The following is a 17,512-nucleotide window of genomic DNA, read 5'->3' on the forward strand; positions in this document are numbered from 1 at the left end:
CAAGAAATTATATCAATAACTTATTTAAAGACATCAAATCGGGTCAAATTGACCCAAAAGATAACAAGTCAAAAAAACATGGCCATTTGGTCGTTGTTTTTGCTCCTATTTACTGGCTTTCCATCTCCACTGTTTAATTCCAACAGTTAGATTTCACTGTGCTTATATTGCTGTTTTTTTAGTATCCCCAGGTTTTAAAACCTTATTCTGCTACAGCATAAAAAAGGAGTGATTGACAGTTTTGGCTGGAACAGATCGTAATTCAAAGGTTCATTTTAACCTAAGTGTGAATTGAGGGGTCTGACTCACCTAATATAGACTCAAACCTCCCAAAAGGTTTAAAAACAATAGTTTTTACTATTCTATACTGTTCAATATTATAATACATGTGCAAAATCCATTCCCTCTTCACGAGCTATAACACAATGTGTAAGTACATTGCTATTTGTTATTTTTTTCTTAGAAATGCTCTTAAATCATTCATAAGGGTGTTAGCCTGTTTGAATTTACCATTCCACCTTAAATGCTTCACTCAAGGGCCCAAAAAAGAGTTCAGAAATCAATATTTGGTGGAATAACCCTGGTTTTTAATCACAGTTTTTTAATCATGCATCTTGGCATCATGTTCTCCTCCTCCACCAGTCTTACACACTGCTTTTGGATAACTTTATGCTGCTTTACTCCTGGTGCAAAAATTCAAGCAGTTCAGTTTGGTGGTTTGATGGTTTGTGATCATCCATCTTCCTCTTGATTATATTCCAGAGGTTTTTAATTTGATAAAATCAAAGAAACTCATCATTTTTAAGTGTCTAATTTTTCAGAGCTGTAAGAGTACCAGCAGTACTTTTGTTTCACAAAGAAACAAACACACACGATTAAAATTAATGCTTCTACTGCAGGTTCTTTAAACGACATCTTTTAAGCGGTTATATAATCCCCCTTTGTAACATCTCTGTTTGTTAGAATGTAAGCTGTGGTTTATAAGCAATATCTACCTGAGTTCTTCTATACTGCAGTTTATTTGTTTTATTTCCCCCGGAGTATTACAGTATAGACCCGGCGAATACTCCATTAAAAATCTGTTAGATCAGGACAAATTGGCTTCTGAGGCTTTGGGTCAGCGACAGCAGCAGCAGCAGGCCTCGCCGGAACGTGTTCAGTCAATATTAATACACTCAGAGTCACTGAGTTTGAGGAAGCCTGAAGTCCTGAAGGGCAATCAATAGTCCTCTCTGCTCTCAGGAGCAGCAGCGTGTGTTCAGAGATTACGATTAACACTGAGGCCTCCGACACTCTGAGACTGTGGAGATATACACGGGCTACGGGTGTCTACAGCCCTGTTTAGATATAGCTATTAGGATAGAACCAGTACTAACTGGAGTGGAGTAATATATTTTACTACAGGGCATGTCTAAATTTTAAGAATGATTTACACAGGAAAAGAAATTTTGAAATAAACAACTGAGATGGGAGTAACTACTCGATTTACACACTGCTGTCACCTCTAAACAAAGGGACATAAAGTCAGTCATAGTTAAATTATTAGTTTTTAGAACATTAGAAGCTACAGTACATGTAGACAATATCATGTTCTCATCCTGTTCTTTGTCTCTCCTCTCTGTCTCTGTCTTTTCCTGCCCTTCTATTTGTTTATTTACCTTTCTCCTCCCATGTGCTCCCCTGCACATGGCCTTGTGTGTTCCTCCACGTCTCTGCCTTAGTATTTTCACCTGTGTTCATTTGTAACTCCGCCCACTTGTTACCTGTCCCCTAGTGTTTCCTGTTTCATGTATATTTCTGTGTGTGTGTATATATATATATATATATATATATATATATATATATATATATATATATATATATATATATATATATTACACTTTAAGCAATGCTCCATTCAGATCTCAATGTCAGATATAGATCATATTAAAAACGAAAACCTAAAACTAAAATCTAAAACTAAATATTTACCTGCTGTCTGAACATAGTCTAAATGCCTTCTTAGAAGCTTCTCTTAGAATGCTGGGAATATTTTGTTTGTTGTTGAGATTAAGCTTATTGTATGTTCTAAAGATATCTTGTGAGCTTTCTATAGAGAAACTATAGCCAATAAAGTTTAATAAACAAAACAAAAAAAAATATTTGTTCACTTTCTACCTCTAAAATTGTTCATTTTATTAGCTAAATTAGCTAATAATTCTAAACTTTATATTCCACTAGTCCTATAAAAATGATGATTTTTAACCTTTCCTGCAGAGTCTTTCCCCTCGTTTCTGCTCCCTCTCTCCCTCCATATCCTTCCCTACTCTCCTCTCATTCTCTCTCTCCTTTTAATGACCATCTACACCAACATTAGCGAGACTGGTCTGAACAAGAGAGGAGTTTATGGAGATCTGCTGAGATTTATGAGCTGATAATGACCTGCCATGCGATGTCCAGGACCCGCTCTGATAGGCCAGTCAGCCACAGGAAGTCTAGCACTCTGTAAAAAAGCTTCTTAGTGGAACCAGTCGAAATGCAAGATGAGTCCACATCACTGCAGCAGTGAGACCCACTTAACCAGGGAAATATTGTGTTTGGCCTGAAACCCAGAGTTTGCCAAGTTCAGCTAAGCTGTCGGAGGAGCCGAGACGATGTGGGATGAAGGTTACGAACGTTTTCCAGTAAAACAGAAGTGATTCAAAAGTTATACACGAGCGATTCCACAGTGCAGTGTTTCTCTGTCCTGGTTTTAGTGAATTCCCTACTTTAACACGCCCCCTGCACCTCTGTGTTTTTTATAGAGATTTTGGAGTGTGAATGTTCAAATGCTAATTGCTATCGTGCACCCTATCAACAGTATATTTTCACGCATTTTGCCTGCACCATGAAAATAGCATCTTACTTAGTGGCAGTAAATACAGGTGCTCCACTGACTGATTAAAACCCTGAAAACAGTTAACCCTCCATCTTAGCTTCACAGAAGCACAGTGCACACTCAACAATAAACAGATAAACAGTAGGTCAGTAAAAGTGCTGCACTGTTAAGATACGAACGTGCCAAAGTCAGAGCTCATCTGCCTATTAAAGGGAAGATCAAGTGGCACACTGATTGGTTTATTTCACAAAACACATTAAGAGAATTAAAAGAATTAGTTCATGTTTTTTTGCACATTTTGAGCTACACAAGGTGTATTTTTTGCTCCCTCACAATGCCAAAGACACACCAACACGCCCTAAATCCAGCTGCGCTTAATACACAATTGACCATAGTGCTATAGATCGCAAAAAAAGGGCCCTATATACCTTACATTTTCTTTGATTTCGGCTTTTGCTCGTGAATGTTCATACATGCAAACATATTGCCTTTCCTCACAGTCAATTTTACAACTCTAAAACTCAAACGATAAAGTTTCAGAGATTTGATGTAGACACGGTGCTTTTCTTGATCGACTCGTTTTACTGAATATTTTCTTTTACTAGTTACTGCAGCATTCATATACAACTATTGTATTTCACAAAGAACAAGAAAAAGTGGATTTTAGCAGAAGGAGACGTTTAAACACACTGCACATTTTTAGAGAAGGCTTGTTTAATAAAGTCCATTCAGTGCATGATACACTATTTATAAGAGAATGTGTAAAACTAGATTCTAATTTACTCCATAACGCATTATAGCCTGATCCTGTAGGACTTATAAAGCCTCGATGAACCTCGATGAGCGCATGCCTGCAGGAACACTGAGAGAGTGGGTATCTTTAAAAACATGGTTTATCACTTCCCATTGCGAGTACAGTGACATGCTCAGTGCACTATCTAAGACAACAGGGGGGCTCGGCACATGTAATTGTCTTGATGTAGAGCCTCAGGGGAACAAACCTCAAAGAAAAAGGCAGGATTTTCCAGGAGCCTGGGCGCTACGCTATCTAGAGGAAACACAACACAGCAGCTGCTGATACATGAAGCAAAAAAGCCCAACAGGAACTCCATCAGAAACACAGGCAAGAATCAGGACAAACGCATCAGAAACTACAGAGCTTCTGATTTTTAATGACCTGTATAAAATATATACAATTAAGCAATAATACACTCGAGGTTCATGCTATAACGTGTAATATTGGCACTGCTGTGGTGTGGTCGTAGATTGATTATACCACAGTTCCATTATCACTGTTTATTAAAGATTTTGAGTTAAAGAGGAGGAGAAAATAGGATCTGTTTGGTTATAAAAACTCCCCCAGTCAAAATAGTTCCATTGCTGCTCTGTTTATTTGTAACTGCACTGTTTGGTTTGTAAGCGCTGCATCGTTGCTAGGTTACCTGTATGTAGTGGTGTAATACAGTAATACATGAAGAGCTTTGGTTACAGTGCATTACCGGCTGATAACGGTACTTATAGAACGCCACTCAGCCAATCACATTGCAGGGTCGGAACTAACGTCTCTAGTCTGTAGAGAATTATTGCCAATTAGGGATGCATGCAAAATGATCCATTTCTCTATGCTAATTCTATGCTGATCAGAGTCTCTGTAAATCACAGGGATTGATCATAAAGGACACAGTGATTAGCTTTTCTTCTGACCACACAAATGTTCTTCTTGCTGTACACAATCATTCATCATTTTCACAGCAATGCTCTAAAATGTAGTTGAAAGCTGAATTTTACTGGACAGTAGATACAGTACATTTACTCAAACAAAAGTAAGAATATACTATAATATTCTTAACATTAGTGTATTAATGAGTAATCCTTGTGAGTATTAAGGAATATTAGCTGATGGCTTGTCTGTATGACCCAAAATGATTGAAAAAACTATTAAAACACCATTTAACACAATTTAATTGATACTGGCTTTTTAATATCTTCTTTCCTGAGTAAAAAATGAGCGAGCAGGTGTCCCAACACTTTTGCCCGTACAGTAAATCAGAAATTGTGCATTAAGAGTGGTTGTTAAGAGTTGCTGTGTGTTAAATTTTCATTTCTCTTCTATTCTTTAGCTCCTCTCAAATGATGCAACGAACAAATACGACTGGAAACACCAAGAGAGACAAAAATACATTACGGAATATCTTTAGCTCAAGGTAATGCAGCTTTTCCTGCGTCCTCTGAGGACGTTTCTGAAATGCGCTGCTTGTTAGTAAATGTAATTTCTGCCTGTTTTCTCTTCTCATCCCTGTTGACCTCTTTAGACCAAACCTATTCAAACACTGACGATATAAATCACCCAGAGCGGATAATACAGCCCACATCATCTCATTAGCAGTCAATTAAAAAGCCGTTTACACTGTACAGATTGTAAGATTTAAAGGCCCATAAAGAACATTGACCATCCCAGTGTCCCATCACTCCCTTAAATCCTCCAGCTAACAGAGAAAGAAGTGCCTGACCTGATGTCGTATACTAATAGCTAATCATTCAATACTGTTTTATTGGGGTTGTTTGGGTAAAAGGTCTTTAAGGGTTCTTTAGAAAAGGTTTTAAAAATTATAGAAAAAATAAGAAACAACTCAGCTCTACTCATCATTAATTACAGGCTGAATTAGTAAGCTACTGTTTTTTAAAAACTCAACTGTTAATTTTAATAGTTTTGGTCCCATCCTTATTCACATCACTTTGCAGACTTATAGGAAACAAAAATGCTTTAAAGCTCTCCTTCTGCTGAAATCCTCTTGTTCTTGTTGTTTGTGAAATACAGTGGGTCTCTCTGAGTTGTTTATGATGCTGCACATGATTAAACTCTTCCTCAACCTCTTCCTCATTGTCTGCAGCAGCTAGTAAAAGAAAATATCGATCAGGAAAAGCACCATGTCTACATCAACCCGTGAATTAGTATTTATGGCCCCGCCCACCTCGGCTCGGGACCGCCCACAGGCAGAGCTGAAGCCGGGTGGAGACGCCGTCTCGTCAGATAGATAGAGATAACTAACAGCTCTAGGAACAGCATGCAGTTCATTCCTGTGTTATTTGTGCGAATAACACATCAGTGTTTATATACTTTACCCAGTAATTCAGAGCTAAGAAACAAATGGTTAGAATTAGTCTATGGAGGAAAAACACCAACAGCCAAGTACAATTGAGATAGATAGGTGTGTGTTTAGAACAGTTCTGTTTACACGAGTTAAAAGTAAAAAGTAAAAACCACGGGATGGATTTTTACTTTCTGAACCTGGACTATTCACCTCTGTGTGTAACTATAGGTTTAAATAGGATCTCCGGTGGATTTGGTGTTTTAAAGAGACTAAGACTAGGTCAGTGGCTGAACTGCATTTAGCAGGGCATTATTACACATGTTGTAAAGTAACATCCAGGTAGCTGCACCATTAAAATAGCAAGCTGCTAAAGTCAGAGCGCTCCTGGCTCCTGGCGCTAGCTGTAATTTTCCTGATGTTACGATAGCAAAGACACACTGATACGCCCTAAATCAATTTATGTTCTTTATGTTCTTTTCCACCACAGATAACTTTAATAGCATTTATATACTGTTATAAGGTGTAGAATCTTTATAAGTACTACAAGAAGCATTTTTCCTAATGATGTATCACATCAATGTTTTTTTGAGCATGATTATTATTCTTGTCTGGTAAAATTCTGTAAATAAAAATAATAATATTAAGCTTTAGTCGAACTTTTAAATAAACTCTGAAACGATGCTGAAAACTTCAGCCCCCCAGAAGCTTTTCCTACCAGTATGTCAGAAATCTGCGCGACACCCACTCAATAAATTGCCTGAGGCACTTTCTGAATTGCGGAGCTCGTGAAATACTCTGACACCTCACCCTGGATCTGCAGTCAAAACAAAACTTCCTGCTTTTCAGCCCATTGTGCTTCTGACTGCCGGGCAAACAAACCACCGCCTTCAGGAGCAATTAGCATCCCTCGCTCGGCCCGGAGTTCGGGACGGAGATAAAACAGTGGCGGTGTGTGGACTGTGCAGAGCGCGAGAGCGGGAGAGAGAGCGCGAGAGCGCGGTTAGTTGGTGCTATCTGTGCCGGTTCCCTCTGGAGATGCACATCCAGCATTTCATATTTCAGAGGAAATTACATTAGGGCTGCGGTGCGACGGCGGCGCGCTGTCAGGGGGAGTCGGGCTTGTTTTCTCCGGCCTCGTCAGCGGCGGAGAGCAGCGCATAGATTCAGTCTAATGTAATCAACCTCCTGCGAGTCAAAACAAAGCAGATGTGCCTCTAAAACAGGCGGCGCACCGAGAGCATGAGCGCAGATTCAGAGGAAATCTGAAAGAAGCTGGAGCTGGATGCGTCTCTGTAGTGAGGCCTTGGTTTGTAGGTGTGATGCTATAATTTATCTGACAGCTAGCCAGCAGGAGTTACCTCCACAACAACAGCAAACAAGAAATAAAAAAGAGAAATAAAGAAAGAAAGAAAGAAAGAAAGAAAGAAAGAAAGAGAGAGGTAACATTTCTATGAATCTTGCATTCATAATGCACTGTATAGCACCCAGAATACCATAATAAGAAGAGTCATACACTTGTATAATACTAGCGCATCTCAAAAATATCAAAAAGTAGAATATAATCGAAAAGTTACTTTATTTCAGTAATTCAGTTCACAAATTGTGAAACTCATATATTATATAGATGTATTAAACACAGAGTGATCTATTTTAAGTGTTTATTTATTTTATAGTTGCTCATTATGGCTCACAGCCAATAAAAAAAATAATAAAATCAGTGTCCTTTAGAAAATTAGAATATTATATAAGACCAATGGGTACTTTTGGCAGTGTGGGCAGTCCTGCTGGAAAATGAAATCCTCCTCTCCCATAAAAGTTGTCAGTAGCAGAGGGAAGCTGTAAGATATGAAGTGCTGTAAGATTTTGTGGGAAAGTAAAACTGCACTGACTTTAGACTTGATAATAAAACACAGTGGATCAACACCAGCAGATGACAGACATGTCTCTCCAAACCATCACTGATTGGTGGAAACTTCACACTAGACCTCGAGCAGTTTGGTCTGTGTGTCTCTCCACTCTTCCTCCAGACTCTGATCATATAATTTACTTTAAATAAAATGTAAAATTTATTGATGATCAGTGATGGTTTGAAGAGACACGTCATCTGCTGGTGTACATATAGTATATATAAGCATATATTTTGTTAGAATTATATATATTTTAGTTGATTAACAGCTTAAAGCTGGTAAGTAGCAAATAAATAACTAAAGTATTTGTGTTACTGTGTTAGTCCTAAGGAAGTTTCAGCATCAACTTTTTTATATTTTATATGGAATATTGAAATATATCTGGTCCCTGTGAACTTCAGCGTCTATTTATAGGCAACATCTAGAGTAATAAAAACAACTACAGCAGCAGCAGCAGCTACAGCAACAACAACAGCTTTAGAACATATTAAACCCTGTTTCTATTTCTGATATTAGACTACATATGACTTTACTGGGTTTCTAATACTGTTAGCATTAAAAAAAGGATTAAAAAGATCCAGCCAGGCCTCATTCGATTCATTTTTCCCAATGAACAATGAGTTTCAATAATAGCAGATTTGCACAGCTCAGGTAATTATGTCCGCTGTCACTTCACCGCTTTGCTCCTTTCGCCCTCGTGAGAAGTTCGAATGGAGACAACTCGTCTAATTTCCTGTCAAAGCCGCACAATAGAAGTGGAATAACACGTGGAATTGCGCCAGAGAGGCAGCGCCGGGCATGCTCGGTGTGAGGAGCGAGCGTGCGATCGCTGCGCATTAGCATGCGCCAATTAACAGCTGCGATTAACAGGCGGTTTCCCTTTTCTATCAGCTACCTGTCCGTCAAAAAGGGAAATAATCATTAGATTCCAATAAATCCGTCCAGCAGCTGAGCGGAGCTGTCACGCAGAAATGTGCGAGTTTTAGCCCGAGGCTCAAAACAAACCGATTTGGGCTCTGAGTCACTCTCCTGTTCCCCGCACACCTCTCTCGCCCACATTCTCTCTTTCTCTCTCTCTCTCAGGCGAGTGTGTGTGTGTGAGATGATTGCAGGTGTGTGTTGTAGGTGTGGCTGAGTGGGGAATTAAGGAACGTATCAGGCAGGATGCTTCAGCGGATTTGCACAATGCCGTCCGTCTCTCCGTCCCCCGGGGGCGTTCTCAGAGCCGTGACTGACAGCTGCTTCCTGCTGGGCAACTTACAGAAACGCAGACCGCAGACCCACGCCAACCATCGCCAACCCACGCCAACCCGCTCTCGTGAGAATAGCAGGTGAAGAATTCTGAAGGACTATGTTTGCAGGTGACCTGGCAACCCGTTTCCCCAGTACGGCCTTTCACACAACACTGAAGGGTTTACTCGTTGTTGTAAACGATGTTGTAAACTCGTTTACTCGTTTACTTGTTCACTCTTTTACTTGTTTATGTTCACTCGCTAACCAGTTTACTTGTTTACTAGTTTACTTGGTTACTTCTTCACCCGTTTACTTGTTCACTCGTTAACTCATTTTCTTGTAAACTTGTTTAATCATTTGCTTGTTTACTCATTAAATCCTTTACTCGTTTGCATTCATACACTCACACACACACACACTGGTGAGAAGTGGCAGCCAATCACGCACAGCATAATCTTAACCGGAAACAACCGTCCACCTGGAGGACTATATCAGACAATGAGAAGCCAATTCAATCCATGGAATGCCAATTCATATCTGGGTATTGAGTCATACACACACATTCACACACAAACATGAACATAATGAAATGATGAAGCCGAATTGAGAAAGACAGAGACAGATTTGCTTTAAGCACCACTGTAGTATATTTTTATACTGTACATGTATTTATTTCTGTCTGTTTGTGGAATCAGTATACAGTACGCTATTTGCACACAAAGGAATATAAAGATGATGCTCCCTCCCCACAGATAACTTCAAAGCAGCAGTGTGAATGGCAGGTGAACGGTTTTGAAGGACAGTGCTTCAGGGGAACTGTGTGACTGCTGGCATCGCACTTTCCTTATTTATTTAGTCCTTATGAGCAACACTCCCCGCATTCATGCTGTATCTGTCTCCAGCAGGTATATAAATGATTACCGGACAGGTGAGGTAAGACTAGAAAAAAAATAAAATGCTGGGAAAAAAACAATTGTCTGAATTAAAAATAATAATAATAATAATTGGCGCGGATGCGCTGGCACACGGATACTGCCTGAAAGGTCCAAATTATTATGTGAAATACTAGTTCATTGTACTTTTTTACATCAAATAATTAAAAGTAACTATGTTACTTTTACTCAAAGTGCATTTTAAATTAATTTTTTACCTTTACTTGAGTAGAATTTTAGCAAAGTAAAGGTACTTTTACTCAATTACAATTTTTCTGTACTTTTTCCACCTCTGATAAAGGATACATACGCTTCCAGCAGCCCGGCTACGCAACTAGCGCCCAGCTAATGTATGAACACACAAAGACCTGGGAAAGGTGGCTGCACCTTCATCACGGCCATGTTCCTCATATACACTTACACACACTTAAACCCCCACTGCTACAAAACCACTACACACACACACACACACACACACACACACTGCTAAAATATAAGCAGCTAGCTGCTCCATACATTATTGAACACCTCACAGGGGTCTTCACATCACATGAAGGGGCGGGGGGGGAAGCGCCCCCCTCCCTGCTCCAGTAGTGGTGAACTTTTGGAGGTCAGAGCCCCGGGCCGGCCAAGGACACGCGTCAGGTCTGCTGAACTCCTGCTAATGAAGGCAGCTCAAGCTGCTAAACAGCACGGGGAGAGTGTCACACGCATACATTACAATGCATCAGTGTCTTCCTCAGGCCAGGGGGCTTCTCCTCACTCCACCTGGTCCCCAAACACACACACACACACACACACACATCTATACAACCTCTGTGATATTCTCTGGATGGATTAATATCAAGGCTTTATTCTGCCTGTATTCAATACACTGAGATTACCAGTCTAATCCATAAGATTTACTGTTATATGGATATTAAGGAGGATATAAAGCTGGAATAAATGTTAGATGGTATCATTAAGAGCTAATGCTACATAACGCAAAATGCAACATGGTCTTCTACCCTTCTGTCCGTGTTTATTTTCTCTGTATAGTATATATAATATAACGATGTGAGTAAAATGGTGAAGAGGTAGAGTTACAGGTATACAGTGAATAGTAAATATTTGAGTAATGTTCTAATCCAGATTATGAGAAGCATAAAGCTACTCAACTAAATAAAGAAAATAATACTTTAAGAAGAAATAAAAGTCAGACAATCTAAAAAAATGTCAACAATTTTGACCAATGACCTTTAAAAACGTTTATTGATGAAACTGGCTCTTATCTGGAACTGGATAGAAAGGAAAGGAAAAACTATGAATTTCCTCTGTTGCCCTAAACAATATATTTTTTTTTATTGAAGCATAAATGTTTCTCGTATTCAGTTGGGATTATTTGTCTAATTCGTTCGGAATTTTTCCTCGTATTTGGTTGGGATTATTTTATCGTATTGCGTTGGGTATCTCTCTTTCGATTATTAAAGAATTAACAGACACTGAGTAGCCTAGTGTTGGGTGAGTCCTGTAGCCAGCATGCTAACACTGCTGTGCAAACATTTAAGCTTGGTTTAATGGGCTTGTGATCATCCATCTTCCTCTTGATTATATTCCAGAGGTTTTTTATTTGATAAAATCAAAGAAACTCCTCATTTTTATATAAATGTATGCTTATATCGTACAGCTCCTGTGTTCCCTCAGCCCCAGTCAGTGGCCTCTGTTATCCTCAAAGCCCATTAAACCACAGCGCAGCACCATTAGATGCATCACTTCCACTGGGCTCAGTGTGCTCCGGTTCTGACCCGCCTCTGGTTCATCTTGCCTATTTAAGGGATTAAGATAATGGAGGGAGAATTCTGATTCCAGCCTCAGTCTCACGACGTGGAGAGAGGAGTTACAGAGCAATCTGAGAGTGAGTGTGCAGAGCTCATCAATAACTCAGACAGCTGTTTGAGCTGGAATTAAACAGGCCTGCTTTTGTTTGAAGGGCTACTTAGATAATGATTTAAAATGTCATAACCTGCGCTTTGCTCCCGCATTGTTCCTTTATGATCTACGGAAAGAGAAGAGCAGCCTGCCACAAAGCTGCACACGCATACGGGCTAATTTTAGCATCTGCTAAACAACAAAAATGTGCAGTACTGTAGTGTGGAAATACAATTCCTAGAGATAACCATACATCTCCCAACAAGCAAAAAAAAAAATTATATATATATAAAAAAAGCATGCAACACTGGTGAACCTTCCCAGGAGTGACCGGCCGACTGAAATTACTCAAAAAGGGCATGAAGAACTCATCCAGGAGGTCAGAAAACAACCCAGAACAGCATCCAAAGAACCGCTTCAGTTACAATCAGTGTTAATAATTGAATAATAAGAAAGAGACTGGGTGGTCTCCATGGGAGTATTCCAAGATAAAAAAACACTGCTAACCAAAAACAACACAACCACCCGTCTCACATTTACCAACTAACATCTTTATGATCTCCAGAGCGAGAGAAAAGTGGACCTTTTTGGGAGGTGTGTGTCCCATTACATCTGACGTAAAACTAACACATAATTTTAGTTAACATAATTTATCAACTGCAATAAACTATCATACAGATATTATAACTAACATAGAGACTCCAGAGGTTTAGAGTTAAAGAATTACAGTGAATTTATCAGAATACATTATTATATACAATATTACCTTTTTGTCTTACTCAATGTAAGCTATATTTCCATAATGACTTCAGCATTTAAATATTTCTATTAAAATAGTGTTATTTGTACTTTATACAATGATTTATTATAAAATATTTAGCTAAATGCTTTTTATGCTTGTTTGTTTTTTACCTTGGACAGGTCTCTGAAGTTGCCCGGAACTGTGAGGTCCAGCTCCTCGGACTCGTAGTTGGTGAGGACCCAGGGGAAGACAGGATACTGATTCAGGTCATTGTACGTTCGTCCTAAAAACAAATAAAGACAATAAAATAAAGAAATAAGATACAGAAGACGTAAATGGCATGAAAATCTGATGAATTTATCCTGTACAACAGAGGAAAATCTCGCTCTTCCTTTCCTGGGGCAGTCCTGATGAGTGCCAGTGCCATCATTATAACGTTTTTGATTATCTTTATGACTGCACTTGAGGATACTTAGTTCTTAGTTCTTAGAATTTTTATAGGTTTATGTTTGAGTAAAATGAACATTGTTGTTTTATTCTATAAACTACAGACAACATTTCTCCCAAATTACAAATAAAAATATTCTCATTTAGAGCATTTATTTACAGAAAATGAGAAATGACTGAAATAACAAAAAAGATGCAGAGCTTTCAGACCTCAAATAATGCAAAGAAAACAAGTTCATATTCATAAAGTTTTAAGAGTTCAGAAATAATCAATATTTGGTGGAATAACCCTGGTTGGTTTTTAATCACAGTTTTTTTTTTTCATGCATCTTGGCATCATGTTCTCCTCCACCAGTCTTACACACTGCTTTTAGATAACTTGATGGTTTGTGATCATCCATCTTCCTCTTGATTGTATTCCAGAGATTTTTAATTTGGTAAAATCAAAGAAACTCATCATTTTTAAGTGCTCTCTTATTTTTGTATTTTTGTTCACCTAACGTTTTTGCAACTTGGGAAAAAATATATTAAGATGTGATGGGCCCATGTTTGACTCCTCCCCTCACTGTGTGTGTGTGTGTGTGTTAATAGAGAGTTCAGACAGATGTTGGTGTGTCTGTCTGTACTGTCTCTCTCTCTCTCTCTCTCTGTTTAATGGCTCTATTACGATGATCTGAGGTTACATAAAGTTCAGCGGTTTCACTATTTTAAGGTTTGCTGAAGTCGCGCCGGTCGCTCAATCACAGAGGGGTAATAATTAAAGACATGCAAATTCTTCTGGTGAGGATGACACTGACCTATCCCTATCTCTTCACCACCTCTAAACTCTGCTTCTGATTGGATGCTGAAGGATGTAGCCATGGAGACCTCCTGGAAGAAGCATCGGCGATGGTGCCCATATGCAGCAGCAGTACTGGGAAACGCCAGATGTGGTATGTTCTCTCTCTCGCTCTCTTTCTTTCTCTATTGCCCTCTCTCTCTCTCTCTCTCTCTCTCTCTCTCTCTCTCTCTCCTGATTTCTCTCTGCAGCATAGCAGCAATATGAGTTTCAGATGGCAGAAACTGTCACTAGAGAGCCAGTCACGAGAAAAAGAGCCATAAAATCGCTCGCTTCTCTTGGAAATGCCGTGTCCCCACAAGTCCTCCCTAATTTCCCTCAGAAGTGGAAAAGCCTTCATTGGGTGTGATGTGTAGCACTTATCAAAGGCCGGAAACACACACTCGCAACTCCGACTACAAAGAGAATCCTCTTTTCATAAAGAACGCAGTCATCTCCTATATACCAGTCCGCGTCTGAAATAAATGGGAAAACCTCCATGGAAAAACAAAGAGCCGGCTACCGGAGAACAGCAGAGCCGCGCAGCGCTGAATTCAGGGGAACGCGTCAACCAGGGAAGCAAACTTCTAAACGATAAAGTTCTGCACTCAGAGCCAGAGCGTGTTTTGATTCGTCAACAAAAGAAAGAGAAAAGGAAAAAGTTTGTGGGATCTTCTCCCTCTCTTTTCTCACAGTGTTTAACGATGCTCAGACTGAGCAGATCTCTGCCGATGCCGCTCAGACTCTGATATACGAGGCCTTTCAGCTGAACAGATACAGAGAGGTGATTTTCCTCTTTACGACTCCATTACTCAGAGCTACCTGGACCGGTAGCAGCTGGGGGACAGCTGGTATTTACAACAAAACCTCTTATCTTACAGTTTAGTCCCGAACATCAGACAACCAGAACTGTTATTCTACCATTTCCCACTTAGTTTTATGGAGGTAACATTGTTTTTAGGATCAATAATGGGAAAGTTGAGGTACGTTTGGAGTAAATGTGGGCACGTCTACAACAAAATACTGTATATTGCTTTGTGCATGCACCATTTTAAACTCCTAGTCTCTAACCACCTTCAGACAGCCTGTCACTGTTATAGTATGACATATCTTTTTAAAATATTTTTTTATATGAATGAGTTTTTTTTTATCTTATATCACTTTAGTTATAGTTAGCTGTCTTTTAACCGTCCTTTTAAAGTTTTTTTTTTTTCATCTTTTATTGGTTTTAGTTATTGCTTTTTATTTTGTACTCCTTTATGTTCTAAGTTTTATTTATTCATCTGTAGTTGTATTCTTATATTTTTTTATTACTTTACCTTCTTCCTTGTTGGATGCACTATGTGTTTTTTTCACTGAGTGACCATGTTAACTCATTCAGAGCACAGTTTGGATCAGTAAGTGCTTATTATTGTGTTTGTCACGCAGAACAAAATGATAATACATGAATAATATGTTGTTTATATTCAATTGTTTTTGTATTTTTTTGTTGAAAACAAAATATACAAACACATACTTCAAATACATATATTATGTATTGATTGGTTCTGCATCTAAGTTTGACTCTCTGTTGTCTCAACCCCTGATAAAACAAAGATTTTGATTGGATCTTCCTCTAAATTTGACATCCTGTTGGCTTGTGAAAATATATATATAAATTGTAGAAGTACTGGTACTGAATACCAGTGCATTTTCAATGCATACTTATCCACTTTAAGCGCTGAATATAACTAACAAATAATGATAGCTTACATTCCCACCAATTAGCAACAGTAAAACTGCATGTCAGACTTATCACATTCCTCTCCACCTCAGTGAAACATCTGATACAACAGATTACGACAGTCTTCTAATGTTCTCATCAACATTACTGGATTAGTTCCATACATTCCTCACTGAAAATACAGTGCTGTTAGCAAACAAACAGTATCCACAGCACCTGTTACCTGAGGCGTTCCTCAGGGATCCGTTCTTGGCCCCCTCTCATTCATAACAGCATCCCTCTGCCAAATTACCCCTAGCCTTAATCTCAGTTTCACTGCTATTAAGACAATCTCCACATTAATGACTGAGCAAACAGTATTTTTCTTTTTTCAGCACAGACTTTGGCAGCAGATAATCAAGAATTAAAATTCTGGATGGATGACAATTGTGGTTCTGTTGCTAGGGTCCAAATCTCAATTTAATAAAACTACATGGTTGACACAGATGAGAGCTTAATGAGAGCTTTTAGCATTTATTATCATCTCCTGCATTTGGCTTCCTTAATGATTTATATTCTCACATTCTATAATAGTCAGTGCTCCTTATAATTCAGTTTAGATTTCCAGCACCAGGACTCGAGTAGCATTAACATTAGCCGCTAACCACTATTTCAATATTCAAAGGTGAGTATTATCGGCCTCTAGCCTGCTGCTAAGCCCGGCTAGCACTACTGGAGAAGCACTAGCATTACCCGCTAACGGTTAGCCGCTAAATTTGTGAATCTAAGCTTACTCTAAACAAAGAAAGCGCTTTACTCACACAAATAAACTGTTTTTCAGGAGGGATTATCAGATTATCAGATTAACATCCAGCACTCACTTGACTTTATTTATTTTTTATTACAGTTTTGTTTACTTAGCTTTAGTTAACTTAGTTAGCTACCACGTCTATCTACCCATCTATCTACCCACCCGTCTATCTACCCGTCTATCTATCTATCTATCTATCTATCTATCTATCTATCTATCTATCTATCTATCTATCTATCCATCTATCTATCCATCTATCCATCTATCTATCCATCTATCTATCTATCTATCTATCTATCTATCTATCTATCTATCTATCTATCTATCTATCTATCTAGTCTCTTAAAATGCGCCTTACAATACTTTGCGCCTTATGTATGAAAATAGACCATTTTTAATGCGCCTTATAGTGCAGAGAATACGTTTTTCACTTTTGTGAGATATATTATATACTGTACCCAGCAGTGAGTCATACTACTCCTTTATCCATTACCTAAACAAGACTTTTCAGCAGCAGGAACTGAATAAAGAGCTTTAACAGAATGGCAGCCGTCTCAGAATAAAAGCCAAACAGTTTACCAAAAGCAGCTGACACCACCCCGTTCCCATCCCGAGCGTTTTTATCCCCACATTCTTATCCAGTGTGACACACATCTGGATGTGCAGTGTGAGATGAGAGCGTGTGGGCTGGGGCTGGAGTGTGTGTGAAGTGTTGAAAGCTTGATGAGAGGGGTTTGGGCTTGGCTTGTCCCGCTGCCACCGTAATGGATGCAGATTACAGGCTGTAAAGAGGGCGTGCGGCCTCATTATCAGAGCCGACACAACTGATGCACATTTATCTTTCCCTTAATGAGAAGGCAGTCATCACACTCAATCCAGAGCCATAAATCCAGCCAATTATAATAAAACAGACTATTTAAACAGTTAAAAATACTTAGGTAACATCATTTTATTATGTCGCGTGTTTAATTGCTGTTTTCCGTTGGGTGTTTTTTGGTGTGTTTTGTTTCTAAGGCAGCATTTTTGGCAAGTTAGTGGCGTTTGGAAAGTTTGGAAATGCTGTA

At 38.9% G+C, this 17,512-nt stretch overlaps 1 protein-coding gene across 5 annotated transcripts in view; it reads right to left on the reverse strand.

Annotated features, from left to right (window-relative positions):
• Positions 1–17,512, reverse strand: part of nbeab (neurobeachin b) — a 301,773-nt gene that overhangs the window by 47,728 nt on the left and 236,533 nt on the right. For all 5 annotated transcript variants that reach the window (XM_049466932.1, XM_049466931.1, XM_049466934.1 and 2 more), the window contains one exon: positions 12,842–12,954. In XM_049466932.1, coding sequence (XP_049322889.1) covers positions 12,842–12,954 — 113 coding nt within the window. The remainder of the gene's footprint in view (positions 1–12,841; positions 12,955–17,512) is intronic.

This window comes from Astyanax mexicanus, chromosome 18 (assembly GCF_023375975.1).
Source record: "Astyanax mexicanus isolate ESR-SI-001 chromosome 18, AstMex3_surface, whole genome shotgun sequence".
Classification (NCBI taxonomy): Eukaryota; Metazoa; Chordata; class Actinopteri; order Characiformes; family Acestrorhamphidae; genus Astyanax; species Astyanax mexicanus.